This window comes from Acanthaster planci, linkage group LG13 (genome assembly GCF_054643075.1).
Source record: "Acanthaster planci isolate LZ-2023a linkage group LG13, COTS_SCS, whole genome shotgun sequence".
Taxonomy (NCBI): domain Eukaryota; kingdom Metazoa; phylum Echinodermata; class Asteroidea; order Valvatida; family Acanthasteridae; genus Acanthaster; species Acanthaster planci.
This window is the reverse complement of record NC_141789.1, coordinates 13,072,939-13,091,122: the sequence shown is the minus strand read 5'-3', so window position 1 is coordinate 13,091,122 and position 18,184 is coordinate 13,072,939. Positions and strand designations below refer to the sequence as shown.

The following is an 18,184-nucleotide window of genomic DNA, read 5'->3' as shown; positions in this document are numbered from 1 at the left end:
GTGCGCCGAATGGACTGCACGTTGTAAATGATTTTGTCGACATGGTAACAGTCAACATGGCTGGTGATCTGTCTGTCAGTCCACGGCCACGAATGAACACTAATAACGCGTAACGTCAGTCTAGACCAAGCAAGAAAGCTGTCAGTTTCATGTTTTATGGATGCTCGAGGCAAATGTGTGAGCAAATTACCGATATAATCATTTACTTACAGTATGCGCTATTTTCAAGTTGGTGAGCCTAACGTTACATGCGAAATAATATTAACCATTAGTGATATTAATCAATAGGGATGAGTGCATGCTACGGCTTCGTTCTCAGTCTCAGATTTTTTGAAATACTAGAGGAAAGCTTCCATTTAAAAGAAATTATTCTAACTGTAATATAGGCTGAGGCCTATGCTAATTTGATTCCAAAAATATCTTACCCAGGCACCAGTCCTCCATCCTCCGATTTCAGTTTGATTTTACATAGGCCTAGACCTAGTCGGTGTGACAATCTGGTACTCTCGCAAAATGGCAGATAGTAACCGATAAAAAATCAACCATGGAGATGTATGCATGCACCAGCCAGTCAGAGCATTGGATCACACAATCATTTCTTTGATTGATCAGTGCATACGCTCATTGCAATTTTCATTGGTTGCTAAGGCCTACCCATCATTTTGCAAAACTCCCGGATGTTCCCGCCGCCCCATTGGCTTAGGCCTACACCCTAAGGGTTAGGGCTAAAATTATAAAAGGCACGCTCCCTGTATCATTCACCGTGGATTTGAGGTTATGATAGGAATAGGCCTAAAATGAACATTATTTCAACTTTCGAGAACAGAAAATATTAAACTTATGCGTGATGTGAGCTGTGAAAATGTTAACACAAAATGTGTTTATAGGCCTAGACCTAACAAACTGGCATTCATACAGGAATTACTAAAGTGTTTTGAGGCCAGGTAGGCCATGATATTTAGGTCTAATTATCAACTTCAATTTTAAATTAAATTCATTTATTTTCATTGATGTCAGCAGACAAAGTATTGAATTGGCCGCTTTAATTTCAATTGATTTTTTATCATTTGCTTTTCAGAATGCTTTTGAGGTCATCTTTATAGTTTCAAAGCTAAAAGCACCATGGCCATGGACCGTGTACCCCAGCACCCTGAGCTTTTCCCTTGTGGGGACAGAATTAAAGTTCCCCAAGTTGGTGCCGATGCAAGCAACCTCAAGGGGAGGTTCAGCTTGGCCGGCTTACGCCCTACGCCCTACTTTGGTCAGCGACAGAACATGCTGAGGAGGGATTACCTACAGAAGATCAGCTCCGATCTCTTGTTCAGTGAGGACGTGGTCAAAACGCATGCAGCTCACACTTTGCCGTATGACAGACATTCGATTCAAGATGCGTACGACTACTCTGGCATTATCCAGAGGGAGAAGAAGCAATGTGTGGGACCGGTGGGCAGATACAACTCCAGGACCACCAATCAGCACTTGCCCTGCCACATCAAGAAACGTTCCCATCACCGACTGGAACCGCTTAGAAAACCCAAGCTCAAGCCCATCGGGCCAGCCACAAGCGAGGAAGACAAGGAGACAGTGAGGACCGAGTCCGAGTCGAAACTGGGTCCCAAATCGCTGGTTTTCCTCACTGAAGATCCCCTTGCCATTGAAGCCAGTGCCGAAGAGGCCAGTGCCAGGCAGCCCCAGGCCAAGTACTCCCAGAACTGGGACGAGCACCTGCTGATGAACTTGAGCAAGAATACGGCCCGCTGGATCGTGGGGGAGCAGACGGCCGAGGGCCCCCAGAGGGACAAGCTGCACCGCATGCTGGTGGACATGTACGGTGAGCCCCCCAGCCACATGGACACCCTAATCCACGACGACGTCAGCGTCAGCGACATGAGCATCAGCAGGGATACGGTGCTGACAGGGTCCAAGGTGACTTCAAAGCAGTCCGGGGGAGTGCAGCAGCAGCAGGCAGGAGACAACTCTGCAGCTGGCAGAAACGAGAGGGGCCCAGCAGAGGATGACATCAACTCAAGATCTCTGGCTGCCTTTTATCGCCAGCCTGATGCCCTCCGACGCCAACAGAAACAGATGGAGAAAGAACTGGCAGGTTAGTAGAATAATGTTGCGCTTTCACTCCTAAACCCTCGATTTCATTCAAGATGGATTTGACTTTTCCTATCATCAGTAACAACGTTTTAAAACTGTCATCACCTTTGGTTCCAATCTTCCTTTGAAGGCTCCATCAACAGCACAGCTAGGGAAATCAAGGTGACACGGAAAAAAACCAAGCCACCCCCAACTCTGAAAGACGTGATGAATCCTGCAGTTGGCGACAAGATGTATGACACCCAAAACCAGTTTGAACAGGAGTGGCTTTCTGGTGAGATCATTTACTCTAATAGTTCTTTTTAGAGGTTCTAGTACAATCCTCAAGTTTGCTTTAGCGCTTTGTAAATCTGCATGCATACCTCTTGTAAGTTGCATGGTTTTTAAGAGAACCTCTTGACTCAAGACGACACAAGTCACAAAGATGTATGTGTACGTACTGCACTGTGTGCTAACTGCTCATTGTGTGACTTGACTCTCCACCAATCAAGGCTTTGAGTCTGTCTGAGTTGTAAAATTAGTCAATGTTTCTAGGTCAAATACTCAGAAGCTGCGAGATTCTAACCAAAGACCTTTCCTTAGTTTAGGCTGACCAAGGTGAAGAAACAATGTTTAACTTAAAGAGTGTTGAACCAACACTTCGTACATACCCCTCACAAATGCCATCCTTTCAAAACTTTCCCATCACAGGAGCCCAGCAGATCCTCCAGCACGACCCCTCTCACCTCCTGCTGGACACCGGCAACCTATACCACGTCGCCAGGCAGGAGGACTTCCCCCAAGACCCCACCACCTGGAGTGGGGAAGGTCCCACAGGGGCCAAGCGAGGCCCACAGGAGGCAGTGACACAGAGGGGCCACAGGGGGTACAAAAAATGGAGCCAGTTGCCCCAGGCAATTCAGGTAAGTCCAAACGTTCCTGTTCTAAGATGGGCGTTACAAAGTATTATTGCTACCGATTTTCCATCTACCAAGGGTGCGGGCTTCAATTTCATGAAGTAAGTCCTCTGAAACGAGGCTCTCAAGCTGAATGCAATTTTTTCTTCTGTCAGGGAAGAAATTCAACGTATTTTCATTCAGTTTCAATATCAAATGTTTGAAAATGGTTCTGGGGATAGAGTTGAAAACATGAAGACGCTGAGCCGTGCATGAAGCTGCAGCTTTGGAACATTTTCCTAATTTCAATTTTGAGTCTGTCAGGTGATCGCATTCTACCCAGATCTAGTCTCTCCTCCATGTTCTACATCATGTCCAGTTCGCATCTACCCAGCTACTCACTTTGATCTGAAGGCAGAGAATTTCACTCAGAAATGTTGGATGGAAGGGCCAGTCGACAAAATTTACTTCACTTTATTAGTTACCATCCTTAGAAGCCACAAGGGGAGGTTAGAATGATTTATAGATCGCCTCACATTCGCTGTGCTATGAAGGTTTTTGATATTCAATTCAGGGCGACGTCTCACTGACCATCCACGAAGCTGGCTACGACCCCGAGGCACACAGGGAACCAGACCAGTCCGAACTGAGACAGTACAAGCAAAACCAGACCCTACTCACACTGGGTGAGTTGGCTCGATCTCCCTGCCTCTGTGTGGAGCCATTTCGTACCGTCTCAGCAGCGGTTGCAGGAAATTCCTCAAGTCCATGAATGTTCCTACTCAGTTCAGGACACTTCCTTTGCAGTGTAGCACGTTGTCAGTTGAATTCAAAGTACGGTCCATGCGGGATTGGTGATCTCAACTTTGGACACTTATAATGTTCTGTATTTGGAGTGGTTTGCTTATGCATATTCAACATGCCATATGTCTTTTCTGTTTGGCTAGGGCATGGCCACTGATTTTCCATTGGTATTTCAGAAGACAGCAATCCCTTTTTCCCCTTGAAGGGTGCACTGAACCAATTCAAGCTCCATTGAAAATAGTATAAAATCAACCAAGTTTGGAGCCCCATGGCAGGCAACTGAAGTCCCTGAGGCCACTCAAACAAAAAACAATGTGTTGTTTGGTCCTTCAGACTTCATTTGATTCTCAATTTTTAGTGGGTTAACCAACAAATTAATTCTTTAATTATCCACCCAAAACAAACTCACCCCCCCCCAAAAAAAGGGAATGTTCCCAAGTCTTCTCAGCAGCCACATTTCAAATGACATCCCTCGCCTTCCTGGGGCTCTTCTGACAAATTTTCAATCACATTTTTGTCTGCTTTCCCCCAGAGATGGGTGCCCCTGAATCTACAGAGATGATTCTGGGCCATACTGACACAATCCCACCATTTCTTGGCCCAAACAGACCCCCTCTTTTCAAAAGAATCTGTAGGGGTACTTTTTATGCACCTCGGCCTGGCGGAGAATTTTCCTTGAATTGGGCCACCCCACCCGGAGCATAAGTTTCCCTTCCTTTTGTAACATGTAGTTGATGAATGGAGAACCAAATGGCACCTTGGCAACAGGTGGTACGACAGTTCCATCGATGACCTTGTCCGTGACATGTCCGACATACACGAGCACGTCCGATTACAGGCCATAGCAACCATCGCTAAGGCAGCAACCTACCGGCCACCGGCTGAGCCCGGGGTACCAATCAAAAGTAAGCAGTACGTAATGAGACAAATCAAAGTTTGAGGTGAACCCTCATACTTGAAGAAGTAAGTTTTGTTGTAAAACATTCTATCCTTAATTTCTCCTAAACTTTCCTACAGCAAAATTTCATATGAAATCGGCTCATCCTTTAAAACTTTGTACTTAATTTTAAAAAAGACAATCGTTGAATTCTCCCTTTGGGAGATGGAATTTGTGTTATTTTTACTCTCAAAAGAGAGCAGTTAAATAAGAAAGATTTTGAAGGAAATTGGCGGACTGAAGTTGTGCAAACAGTTGAAAGATTTCTGCATAGACAAGAGTACAATCAGCTGTGGGCTTGGTAGACGAAGGAATCTTCGACTCTGTCTTGATGGGCTTCCAGAGCCGCAGCTGTGCCTGTTTCTATCAACAAAGTCCCATACCTGGCCACAGATACAATAATCTATCACAGCCGGTTTTTTTTACATCAACCCCCAACATTTTCCCTTTGCAATTTTCATTCTCAGGTACGTTCGCCCAGAAGGCACTGGCCGCCATGAACCAGCGGAAGACCACCGGCGACTCGGAGGGGATGCTACCAGATGCCCTCCTGCAGTGCGTGGAGAAAGCCCTGGGCGACAGCAGCGCGAGGGTCCGGGTCACGGCGGCCATCGCCCTGTACACCCTCAACAAACCCAACGAGGAGGTGAGGCTACAGCCAAATCGTGCTTGTGAGACTGGGTCCAAGTCGTTGCCAGTCGCAACCGCAATGATAAATGCTGACTGTACAGACGTAGCTGTAGGTTTGTGAGCCCGTTTCGGACGCAGTCTCCGACAGTACTTGAGACTCAATCATTTTGTATACCCATGAAATGTAATCGAGACCATCACAAGACCCCACAAGGTCATCACAAGACCTCAAGTCTGACTTTAAGGGCGCATTCCACCAAATCGTTGGATTTCTGCATGCAAGCTCATTCATATTTTATGATCCCACAGGGTTTTTACAACATGCCATAATCAGGAGGGATCATAGGAATATTTCTGTAAATCCCGAATTTGGGACTGGTAGTTTCCAGTTCAGGGTATTTCTTTCATAAAAAGCCCCAAATTGCGGCCTACTTTGGATAGAGGCTGGCGGCTACATTCAGAGCTGAGCGCAAAGTTTTTCTACTTGGGGGGGATCTTTGGGAAAGGTGAATTAAAAAAATCCATGTGGCTATTAAACCCCCATAAAATTGAAACGAAAAGTGATCCTCTGGCCATAATCTTGTCTGATTTTGCGCTGTTCTCTATGGGCGCGTATTTGGTGTAGTGCAACCTTAAGTCACAAGCTGTTTCAATAATTGCAGCAAAACACTCCTTCGTCACTTTTCACCCTGCTACATGTGACTAGTCTCATGAATGGTCTTGTGTCTGGTTTTGTGATGGTTTCATCTACAACACTGTCAACGAAGCTCACTCTCATTGTCGCCTCATCAGCTTTTCTGCCTCCCGTTTTCTTCGTCAGATTGTCGTTACCAGCTGAAAGTAAGTAAAGTTGCCAAGGGCAGAGGTATTTGCAATTTGAAGTGAGCCCAGCCTTAAATAGTCCCTTCTCTAAAATTGGATGTTGTCAGTGTCCCTGTAACATATGTTCAGTATTTCAAATCTGATTTCATTCTGCTCCCTGCTTTTCCTTGGATAGCCACATAATGTTGAGGTTAGTGTCCACCATCGCAAAGATGTTTTTAATAGATTTGTTATTCAACCTGATGGGCACTAATTCCACACACTGGCCATTAATTTGTCATTTCTTTTGCACTGCCTCTGTATTCTGCACTTATCACTCAATGCACTGATTATCAAAAGCAAATCTTGCTGATGCACCGATTGTTTTTATGTTTGATATTTTTTGGCAAATATCTGTTTTGGTTTTGCACCTCCACAACCCACTCAATTTCGTTTTGATATCATCTTACACTTTCCTAACTCTCTGTATCTCACCCTGCACTTTTTTCTTTCAGCGGTGCCATTTTTGTGAGTAAACCTTTTTGAAAAGGATGTGGTTTTTTGGTGCAGTCAAATCGCTTTGAATAAACCCTTTTCCTGAATAAATCAAATGAAACTCCACACTTTCGAGGATTTGCAGCATTAAGAGTTTACGTGTGTATTTTTTTTTGAAAGTGCAAGACGTTTTATTTTTTTTTAAAAATGATTTGCAATTCTGGAAACCAAGCAGCCTTTTGATGCAAACAAAATACCGGCATGCTCAGATTCAGAAGGTTACCTGTTTGACTTGTCTCAGAAGGCACTCAGTGGCATATGTACACATTCCTAAATTTTATTCAAATTCTCATCTGGGCACGTGGGACGTCCTTTCTTACCCGAGAGTGAAATGTGGTCCATTGAATTTCAAAAGTTCTGGTTTATGCATTGTAGTTTTCTTTTTCTGCCGTTTCATAAACCACTACAGGCAAGGAAGATCCTGAACGAGGTCATGCGAACAGGCAGCGAGCCGGAGCGCTGGGCGGCATCCCAGTGCCTGGCCCACGCCGGGGTCTGCGACTCGTACGTGGTGGGCGAGCTGATCCAGCAGCTCCTGGCCAGCCAGGACGTGATCAAGCACGAGCGCTGCATGGCCCTGCTGGCCAAGCTCAGCGCCGGCTCCACGGTGGTCCACTCCATGGTCGGGGAGCAGCTGAACAGCGCCAGCTGGCGGCAGCGCATCATCGCCTGCCGGGTCCTGCCTCGCCTCAGCGGGATCATTAACAAGGTCAGGGCGATACTTCAACTGTCTTGCGCGTCTCAAGACTGGTTCATACTCCAAAAAAAACAAATAGGAATGCAATTTTTGTGGAGTCAGATTATACATAAATTCACACTTTCAAATTTGTCAAAAGTTAATACGTTTCGACTAAAGCAAAATTAGGACAACTAGGGACCAGGGTTTCTAGGCTTGTCAATAACCATCCTTACTGGGACTCAAAAGCGCTGTTTTGTAGCACCAGAGGACAGGAGTCTTTAAAGGTAGCTTTCTGTCAGGTAAGATGTGTGTCAAGCACGCTTACGGTGCAGTTCCTTGTAACAAACACTGTAAGACAAGTGTCAGTGAAATTCGACTGCGATAATGTTTCCTTATTTGATCATAACTCCTCATGCTGAGAATGCCGATCCCTTCATTTTGATCTTATTCCGTTTGATGTGCGTTTATGGAATCTTGCGCTGGACACATGGCTTTAGGAATACATAAGAGCGAATTTTAAGAACATTACATTGGTCGCTGTGTTGGGACTGTGTTGTTGCATATTTCCATTTCACAAGATCTGTGCAAAGACTTTTTCATTTAGATGGACCTGGTAACATCAAAGGCACTCCTCTGCCAGTGTTCATCTGGCACGACTTCAGTGTTCGTCCAATTTGAGACTTCAACTGCAATAAGCCTTTTGCAAGTTAAATTTGAATAAAATCTGGCACACTGAGTTCTTTAAATTCACGTGAACATAACAATTTAAATTCCCCATATTAAAGACACTGTTGCTGTACATCATGATTCGGGGCAAGCTTTTGCTTAGTTACATAAGAGATGCCTTGCACCAATACGCTGTTTTCAGTGGATAAGAATGGCACAAAGGAACCAGTCCATTTCAGAGATGGTGGTCGCTATGCAAAAGCTCCCCCGAATCACGAGGTATAGCAACAGTATCTTTAGTCTGGGGATTTTAAATAATTATATTTATATGTAATCAGATAACTCAGTGTACCAGATTTTATTCAAATTTAAGTTGCAAAAGGGTTATTGAACTTAGTGGCATTGTCATATTGCAATCTGCTATCATAAAGAGAACTCAGCGCAGAATTAAAAAAAAAAAAAACCAAAAATGCAGGACATTATGCACAAGCTGAAGAACCTGATGTGGAACGACTGGCACCAGGACGTCCGCCGGGCGGCTGCCCAGACCATGGGCAGGACGGGTCACGGCAAGGAGGTGCATGACGAGCTGCGGGACCGGCTGCTGGAGGGCAGCGAGCGAGACCGCATCGACGCCCTGAACAAGGTCGCTCACTTGGGTAAGGCTTGGCGGCTTCATTGTTTCTCGCACGTGCTTGTTCTACTGACAAATCATGTGATCATCGTAGCACTAAAGCTGTCATTCGCGGTGGCCCTCCACCAGCCACAGCGTGTGATAACTATTCACCAGTGCCGCTCTGTGACATTTGCTCCATGCAAAACCCAAGACAGTGGTTTCTACCATTAGAAGGGGGACCATCGGGTTGTGCAGAGAAACGGCACTGGATTTGTCTCTTAGCTTGGAAGGTTCTCATGTAATGAAACTGGTGACATTTTTCATCACGAAATTTTTTAATGGAACTGTCCAAAAATTACACAGTCACATGAACATTGTACCCTGCAAATGAATTGGAAATGACCAGAGCTTGTTTCGATTTGAAGATTCTGTTGGCAACTTTAATAGCAGGCTGTAAATAAGATCTCCTGGCATTTCTCTTCCCTCGGAACGCATGTACTTCAACTGTCAACTTGAGTTTTAGTTGACTTTAAGCAAAGATACTTCAGAAACCAGGTTAATGACGGGCTGGAGATTTTTTATCTGAGGGATCAAGTCACTTCTTGAAGAATTTCATGTATGTCGTGATCCAATTACCGGAGGCTGGTCTTCATAAATAGATCAGCTGGTTTCCAGATGGCATTCGGAGATGAACCGTGGCATCTTAGTTCATGCTGATTGAAGTTCAGCATGGGCTTGAGCACAGACATTGACTTAGTAGATAAAATATTGGCTCAGCAAATATTTGGTTGGTAATAGCTTTATGCCAGGCACTTTGTATTTGTTGTAACTGGTTTTCAGCCATATTCTGCTCTGTCAATCGAACTGTTTGGTAATAGGTTCAGCAGCTGCATGGGCTTTTGAGTCCAGTGCTTAATGTGTCTGTGTCATCCTGCATTTATGGAAACACCATCCAATCAGTCAGTCATTTCCAATGGATAATATCCTTGAAATAATCGGCACACTTCAAGTTTCTGTTTTTTTTAGTTTGTTATTTGCTAACTTTCGTCACTAATTGCAATGTGAGCTCTACGTGTCAAAGATTTTGGAATGCATGCTTCATTACATGTTGCTTCACTTATTATGGACTTACTGTGAAACAGGATCCATTGAAAAGTAGGTTTCTCGTCCAGTTTATTAAGCCTCACTGCTATTATCAACTTTATTAAGTAAGGTAATGAAACCAAGAATTCCTGGAAAGGGCCCCAGGTGTTGTACCTTGGCTTGTAAGCCAATCAGTAGAAAGGAGAGAGTTCAAAGCAGTTACAATTTCAGAGGTGGGAGGACAAGTCCAGAAGAATATCCTGGGTAAAACCCACGGAATCAGGTAGGGACTGAAAACCCAATCCACAGGCAGACCGAGCCGGGAATCGAACCCGGGCCTCGGAGGTGGAAGGCGAGGAGAGAACCACCCCGTCTACCGAAACCCCACCTTACATAGCGCAGTATTATTCAAGTATCCCTAAATGTTGTTTCCCAGGTATCATGACTGCCCGCCTTCTGCCCGCCTACCTCCAGTGCTTCAGTGATGCCTATATTGCCGTTAGGATTGCCGCCACCAACACGGCCAGTCAGCTCTCCCTGGAGGACCCAAAGGTCACCCAGAAACTGTTGTTCCTGACGCAGTTTGACAATAACTGGAAGGTCAAGGCACACGCAGTCAAAGGTGATGTATCTTTTTATTTTGTGAACTTGTCTGTCCTTTCCGACTAAAGAGAATGCGAATTGCAGATAGCGGCTGACAATGAATGAATGACCTGAAGTGAACCGGAAGAGAATCTCTTTGAATTCTAACAGTGTCATCTAACTCCACAAATGCACGGGAAGTTAACAAGGCTAGTTTGGAACTATGGTGTTTGTAATTTCCATCTCTGGATCAGAGATCTCTAAGACTGAGCGAGACACCTGACCAAATTTACCTGCACAAACACTTTGGCACCAAGTGCCATACACAAAGATGGCCTCTCTGTGCCGGACGCTTCACATAATGCCTGCACACTGTGCCGACTATCACAGCTTTTGTCAGCATTGGAAAATTGGCCATCTCGATCCGTGTCGAATACAAACATTAAGGTGTCCATATGGATAAAGAGTTACGGTTTTCCGCGTAGTTGCCTGACAAAGCTGAGTATCATTCTGAAGCTAGACACCCCCCCCTCGGCTAAATGCTATAACTGCGTGGCACAGTAAGCCAGGATACGGTGTATTCTGGACCACAGAACAGGGTACAGAACGTCTTAGACAGAGCTGAACAAAAGAGTTGCACGATGATTACTAATTCGCACACTCTGCCTCCTTCCCCTCCATTTGACACGTACAGCGCTGGGAGACATCGGCAAGAACAGCGAGCCAATCCAGGAGGCCATTCTGTGGGCAGTGCGCTTTGAGGCGGAGCCCGGGGTGCGGGCTGAGGCCCTTCAATCGCTGGTCAAGCTGGGCATCGGCGGGAAGCACGTGGCCGCCATGCTGCAGGACAAGCTGCTGGTCGAGCCGGACCAACTCGTCAGAGTGTGAGTCTCTCTGTTTGCGCTCTGAGTACCTTTCCTCATTGTAAAAACTAGTTTATAGAATTCTGCACCAGCCATCCGTTTGAGAATTTTCAAACCACCAAGGATTGTTCAGTGGATTCTTAACTCTACCACCTGGCAAAGTGGTAACAGCAGTACTAAAACTGACAGGCTTTTTACTGCTTATTTTCACTGGAATCTTGCATCAAGGATCCAGTTGTTACACTGTTACCTTCACTGGTGAAATGAAAATTCTAATATTTAACTTGTGTTTGCTTTGATGGCCTGCATCTGTAAGTATTGAAACCTCATTCTCATGCATTGGTTCTGAAGCTGTGCTGGCAGAATTTATACGTCAAATTTCTTCTTGGGTGTCAATTAGTTTGGAATTTTAAAGTAAGGGCAAGTTGAGAAGCGTTTCTATTTGATGAGGCACAGAGAAAACAGCCTTATTGCCGCAGTTTTCAGTCAGGGTTAGTTTGATGAGACTTAACTTACACGGCAGAATTTGCAGGAGTGTGGTATTTACGTTTCGGCTTTATCTCCGCGTCCCATCTGTCAGACAACTGGCTATTGCCCTGCAGTCCATGGGTGTCAGCCCCACGGGGGACATGGAGATGGTCCAGCAGATCAAGGACGAGGTGCGCAGGCTGTGCACACGGTACAACATCGCGGCCAAGATCACCCAGAACGAGATACAGGAGGGCCTGAACGAGCAGAAAGAGCGCTTCTTCAACGAGTCACCAAGAACCCCAGACCTGAAGGTAATCGACCCTGAGCAGAAGCAACCCTTTATCGGTTGAAAAGAGCCATGTTGGTGGGGAGAGACCCTTTTAAGGGTGGTCTTCAGACTATGGCGTTTGAGTCAGGATTCTCTCATTGACCATTCAGAAAATGCCACAAACTACCTGTTTATTGTTCATGCAATGCACAGCTGATCTTTACCTCCACACACGCCAAAAATGATTTGTGGAAACAGGTTTATTCCTGCCTTTCAGCGGATGCACTAATCCATCATGGCAACTCTCCAACTAGAGCTTGCTCATACCTGGTTCTCGATAGATGTCAATGACACCTGTATTGTTTTTTTACTTGAGACTAACTTTGCTGCTTTGTGGCAGGTGAAGACCCGTAAGCCTACTCCTCCTCGCTCCTCCATCTCCACCAAGCAAAGCCAGCGAAGCGTCACCACCCCCAGCATCCTGGTGGACTCGGACGCCGACGAAAACAAGACCAGCGACGACGAGGACTATGGCCCCGCCAAGCAGACCCCGGACATCGCCCTTCCGAAAACGCCCCCCTCGGCGGGCCAGGACAGGGGGTCCCTTCTGAGCCCACTGGCGGCCGCGAGGACACCCGGCAGTGGCACCCCCTCCAGGGGACGGAGCCCCATCGAGAAGCTCGAGAAGCTGATCGAGCTGTACGAGGGCTCCTGCTCCGTGAAGGAGTACAAGGAGTATGTCAAGCCGGAAGGGGAAGCCGAGGAGGAAGGGGAGGAACAAGGCCGAGCTAAAGATGCCGCTGTGAAGCTGGAGACCATCGCCGAGAGCGTGGAGGAAGAGATCCGCATGCTGCAGCAGGACTCCACCAATCCTAGCACCTCCAAGGAGTCAAGTCCCCAAGGACAGGACCAAGAGGCGATAACATCTCAGCGACCGCTTCAAGACCAGACCGGGCAAACCGGCAACCCTAGCCCCACAAGCAAACCACCTGGGAGTCCACTCACGACACACTCGCTGGACATCAACTCAAATCTGGTCACCTGCGAAGATGAAGTTCTCGTCACTTTGACTGAAAAAGCGGCAGACAACAAAGATGACATAGTCACTGCAAGTCCGGGTAGTAGGTCATCAGTTGATACCCCTCTACCTTTAGAAACCAGTGACACATTACAGAATCCAGAGAATAGCAGTCAAACCAACGGGAAAGAGAATTGAAAAGGGGGGGAGGAGCTTGAATTGGGGAGTGGCTGAAAAACATGAAGGAAACAAGAAGAAACAATCAAACTACACTTTTTAAGAGGATCTGATGCCAAGAAAACGAACCATTGACCGTAATCATCATGAACTGCCCAATTTCAATAGAATTGTTCATGCCCCACAAGGGTTTGCGGTTAACCAACAACAAATGTGCCTATTTCTTTAGATTGACTATGAAGTCATCAACAGCTTCCAATCCATGCATTTACACTACATATTTTACACTCCAATTGTTTCTGCCTTCAGGTCGAGATCTAACTTATTTTCTACCTGTCAGTTTTCAATATGTAAAGACTTAATACACTGCACAAAGGAAAACAGGCACTGCTGTGACTGTAAATCAAGAACTTTTATTACCAGAAACCTAACCTGTTGCAAGGAACAATAAATCGTTAAATTGTTGTAAACGTATTCATTTCATGACATAATTATTATGAATCAAACACATTTTTACTGTAACATGTACATGTATTTGATATATGAATGTTGTCCTACTTTTCATTTCTTTATTCCACGGGAATGCTTGTAGTGGCCCGCACATGCCAAGGTTGACATGCGTGAATCAAACGGTGTACAATTTGACATCCAAACTATCCAAACCTTGGTGTAAATGCTACACCATTCACTTGCATCCATTCTAAAGTGACGCACAGGTTCTTGGCTCGGCTGGACAACAATCCCCACTTAGACCGGGAAAAAAGTCTACGGTTTCTGGTCAGTGTGCACGTCGCCGTAGACCTGCTCATCACAAAAGAAACAGATTTTTATTTTGTATAATACAAAAGCTGCTAAACTTGCTTGACTGGAATCCTGCGCCTGCATAATTGTCGTGCTTTACGTGGGGTATGGTTGATGTCTATGTATAGTAAAGGAGTTCCTCTAGGCCCCCAATGTTTTTATAGTCAAATAGGCACTACTTTTCAGATGACGTCATTTCTGTATTATACATTTACATCTGGGAACCAGACACACGAGGTGATCTGATGTCCTGTGTACATCTACAATCTGGAAACGCTTTTAAACAGGAAATAGTGAGGGTGCCAGTCTATGTCAGTTTTGATAGCGGTGAAAAAAGTGAGGGACAAAAAAAAAAAGCAGCGTCGCCACACCACTTTTGGAGCCAGCCCCTGACCAGAAACCGGAGGCATTTTTCTTTTTGGCTTTAACGCGGATCAGTGATGTCACATTACATGTCCATGCTTTTGAAAATGTTACAGTACCGGTGAACACTGCCGAACAAGTTTTCAAAGGCCAACATTACTTCTTACTTATCATTGGCATAGACAAACCAGCTTTTTGGCAGGCAATCCTGTATACCGGGGAATTGCTCCCATTGCAGGAAAAACAGAATTTTTTTTTTTTAAGTTCACAAGTCCTCCCTCTTTCTCAGTGTGTAGTTGCCGGGGTAGAATTTCAGGCCCTTGTAGTTACGGTCCTGGAATGGCTCCAAGGGGTCGTCCGGGAAGTAACGGCGCTGCTTCCAGTAGCTGGTGACCATCCGGTCCAGCATCTTGGACTGGGTCTTGTTGCAGAAGACATGCCACTTGTTGCGGCGTCGGCGAGCAGGGGATTTCTTCCAGCGCTTCTTGTTGCGGCCGGCGATGGTCCGCAACCAAAGGCCGCTGGGGGGGGGACAAAAGGAAACAACGTATTTTTTAATGAGTCAGGTTGGTACTGCGACAGTTCACGCCCATAATCAAATTTGTCTGAGGTCATTCGGGAATAGCAATACACACCCAAAAGGTCTGCCCTGTAAGTTGGGCCACATGTCAACCTGCACATGTACACATGCTGTGAAATGACTGTACCATGTTGAAGTATATGTACAGAACCAGCTCATTACGCAGTTTGTCACGAGAGCGAGCCTAGACCTTCCCTTATATGTTAAACTTAGAACGACTTCTGGACGTAACTGGAGGGAACTTTTCAAATTGACCGATCTCACACTTGTCACCATCAGAACCTTTGCAAGAAAACCCGACAAGTTAAAGCAACTCACACTGAGCTATTGAAAACCTCTCAACAAAAGTACAGGATTTTCTTTGCATACTCTTGTTAAAAATCTGTAGCACTGACAACACACTCCCTATTATTTAAGTAGCACCACTCAAATCAAGATAATTTTTCCATGCTAAAAAAACCCTGATCAATAAAAAAGTCTGACAGAACCAAGCCCTCAACCAGTGCATACTTCCTGATAGAAGTGCCTCTGCCATCCACCGGACAATTAGCCTAGATTTGCATAAGAACTTGTCCTTGACGTGATGAGGCAAACTCCCTACAAGGCTAAGATATGAGGATTCCAACTGAGTCTGTTTTTCCCTTGTTAACACGTCAATTAAGGAGCAAGGCGTGGCTGACAGACTTACTTTGAAAAGCGGTAGAAACGAGCCAGGACGGCCCTGACTGACTTCTTCTTTCCCTTGTTTCTGCTGTACCTCACCACTGTCCGACTGGGCTGATGTTGGGGACATAAATCTCCTGAAGACAACATCAATCTGCGGGGGGATTTAACACAATATTTTTCTTCTGTTATCTTTTTTCCCACTGCCATGAAGAAATGGGTCTTTGGGATATTTGATTCAAATACTTTTCCAAGCAAAGGCATTAGGGTAATTCCAGAAATTAGTGGTCCATTTTTGTTACATCTGACATATGATTTTGTAAGTTCAGAATGCATTTTCTAATTTCCAAGAGTGATGACTTAATGCAAATTACCTGCCCAACAAATAGTAATAATTTGAAATCAATTCTGGTGATATTTCCATGTCAAATAACAAAAATCAGATGTAACGGGGATACCAAAATGCCACACTTTTGGACCCCTAATTTCTAGAATTACCCATTTCTCTCTGACCTTAGTGACAACTACGACAACAAAGAAAGTTCAAATCAAACAATGAAATGCAAACCTTTGACAAAGGACACCCTTGTTAGTGCCCACATCGCAGCAGCTGCCTGTGAGTAATGAGTATAGCCTTGTTTGTGAAGAGACACCCGTGCTTAATGCCGATTTTCCAAAACTGTGGAACACTGTCCTTAATTCTGGTCTCGCTGCACGGTCGAGTCTGCCTTGTGTGTACAAGTTGGAAGTGATAGAAAGTCTTGTTACTACTGATTGTGTGTTAAGACGGATTTGGCTGCAGCATACTCTTGTGGCTGAAAAACAAAAGTGGAGAATCATAATTTGTATATTCATTTCAATGTTTCTTCCCTGCATCCCACCTAACTACGTGACATTTCATCCTAAATTCGCCAAATGCTTTCCAGCAAGTCTTATTCAGCACCATGGTGGGTCTTTTGTGTCGAACTGAAAGGGTAGGTAAACATCATAAATGTAACATTACCTGTAAAAAAAAAATTATAAATGTGCACCAGATCGTGTTGACCTTACTTTTAAAAGAATTAAAAAGAGAGGCAGCCAATGACAATAAAATGTTATTGTTTCTCCTTCATATATTTCATTGTGGTAATGTCTCAGTTAACTAGGACAGTCATGCCAGTTGCTGTGAAAAATGTTGAAAATGCATAGGCCCAGGCCTAAATGTGAGAACCAAGAACTTGACGAAGCATGACAAGAAACATTTCCAAATTAGACAATTCACAATAGACAAAATACTTTGAAAATATGTCGACTCGTCTTTACTTTTGTACACACTTGAATGAACAGACGCTTTCATTGGGTGGCTTAAGCTGTAACCAGCTACATTTCACGCATACATGTACATAATGTAGGCTACACGCTTGTCACTTTTGGCTCCATCACCGGTCTAGTCTGCGACTGGGTGCCGTCGTCATGGTCGCGAGCCCTACATGTGGCATGCACATCCAGCTTCTCCTACCACACAGTTCAACCGTATAATTAGTGGGAGTTTTTCTGGTTGTGCGAAAGGAAAGACAAAAACTCCGCGCTTTCAATTAAAAGGTCAAGTGCAGAGAACTTACCCGCTTTTTGAGCAAACGAAAAAAAATTTCGCATGGGAGCCGCCATTTTGTTTGTTGAATGTTCTACGGATACCTCTGAATGCCACTGCAGTGCTAGTGCACGGTTGCGGTAAAAGCGTACACGGTACAGTATCGACGTGATAGTGCATGGCGATGCGACATATCGGCAAGTGAGGCAGGCTTCCAACGTCTCCCATTACCCACCGTCCCTCATCAACTAGCTACTTTGAAGGTAAACATTTTAACACAAGAGGAGATCGTCTCTAATTAGCTAAAGAAGAGAGTTCCTTCCAGGTTCCCATCTTCTCCAATGGAGATATCAAAATAAAGCAAACTATCACCAAAGGGGCCTAAAGGAGACTTTCAGCAAATCTGCAGGAAAGTAGGAGCATGTGTCGGAGACTTTCGAAAGAATCGCGGCCCGTGACAGGCATACAAAATATTTTCTATAAACCCCTTGGCTAGTTAGGATCATGTAAACTGATTTTTGGAAAGGGGTGGGGCTGTTAGAGTATGGTTGGGGTTAGTCTTTCTTGTTTTGTGTGAATTATATTCCAACGTCCAATGAAGGTTTGAGCTTGGCTTGAAATCTGAGCCCCATTGCTAGTTTCCAGGCCTAGTCAGAATCATACCGCTGAATATATAACGCGTTCGGCTGTGGAAGCCGGATTTCTCATCGTGTGAAGTAAGATTATGGGACGGGGAGCACCCCCAACCTTTGTGTTGGTCATTGTTTGATCAGAATCTCAAGAATTCTTTACAGGCATGGGGGGGGGGTTGGTAACAATACTCCGGGGTGTGTAAAGGGATTGGACATGTATACTATAGGGGGATACCTCTTCGTCCTTTTTTTCTGGCCGGGTACCAGTATTATTTCCCATAGAGTTCTGCGCGTCATTCCCAGCCGTAGCCAGTGCATGTCGGGTCATGTTTGGCACTTTTTCTACAGGACACCTTCTGGATGGGGGGGGTCATATTTTGTTGTTAACATGTAATGAGGTAAAGGTAATTTTAGGAACTCTTTTTTCTTTTCTTCAACGGAGATGCA

General features: G+C 45.1%; 2 protein-coding genes across 6 annotated transcripts; one reads left to right on the top strand and one right to left on the bottom strand.

Moving 5' to 3' along the window:
- Positions 1 to 41: 41 nt before the first annotated feature.
- On the top strand, positions 42 to 13,602 carry heatr4 (HEAT repeat containing 4). Of its 4 annotated transcripts, none has more exons than XM_022242627.2 (14): positions 42 to 175; positions 1,079 to 2,104; positions 2,234 to 2,377; positions 2,794 to 3,005; positions 3,553 to 3,664; positions 4,514 to 4,687; positions 5,187 to 5,365; positions 6,347 to 6,361; positions 7,115 to 7,414; positions 8,526 to 8,709; positions 10,186 to 10,371; positions 11,026 to 11,215; positions 11,775 to 11,976; positions 12,334 to 13,602. In XM_022242627.2, the coding sequence occupies exons 2-14, from the start codon at positions 1,123 to 1,125 to the stop codon at positions 13,147 to 13,149; spliced, it is 3,696 nt and encodes a 1,231-aa protein (XP_022098319.2). In that variant the 5' UTR covers positions 42 to 175; positions 1,079 to 1,122; the 3' UTR covers positions 13,150 to 13,602. The 4 variants fall into 4 exon arrangements, with proteins under 4 accessions (XP_022098319.2, XP_022098320.2, XP_087000918.1 ...); XM_022242628.2 differs by having other exon boundaries at positions 42 to 211; XM_087144792.1 differs by having other exon boundaries at positions 42 to 232.
- On the bottom strand, positions 13,517 to 17,293 carry LOC110983398 (large ribosomal subunit protein bL35m-like). 2 transcript variants are annotated; one of them, XM_022242640.2, is made up of 4 exons: positions 17,137 to 17,293; positions 16,104 to 16,350; positions 15,561 to 15,689; positions 13,517 to 14,813 (listed from the first exon to the last, which is right to left on the bottom strand). In XM_022242640.2, the coding sequence occupies exons 1-4, from the start codon at positions 17,180 to 17,182 to the stop codon at positions 14,558 to 14,560; spliced, it is 678 nt and encodes a 225-aa protein (XP_022098332.2). In that variant the 5' UTR covers positions 17,183 to 17,293; the 3' UTR covers positions 13,517 to 14,557. The 2 variants fall into 2 exon arrangements, with proteins under 2 accessions (XP_022098332.2, XP_087000922.1); XM_087144796.1 differs by lacking the exon at positions 17,137 to 17,293 and adding an exon at positions 16,850 to 17,082.
- Between the last annotated feature and the right edge of the window lie 891 nt (positions 17,294 to 18,184).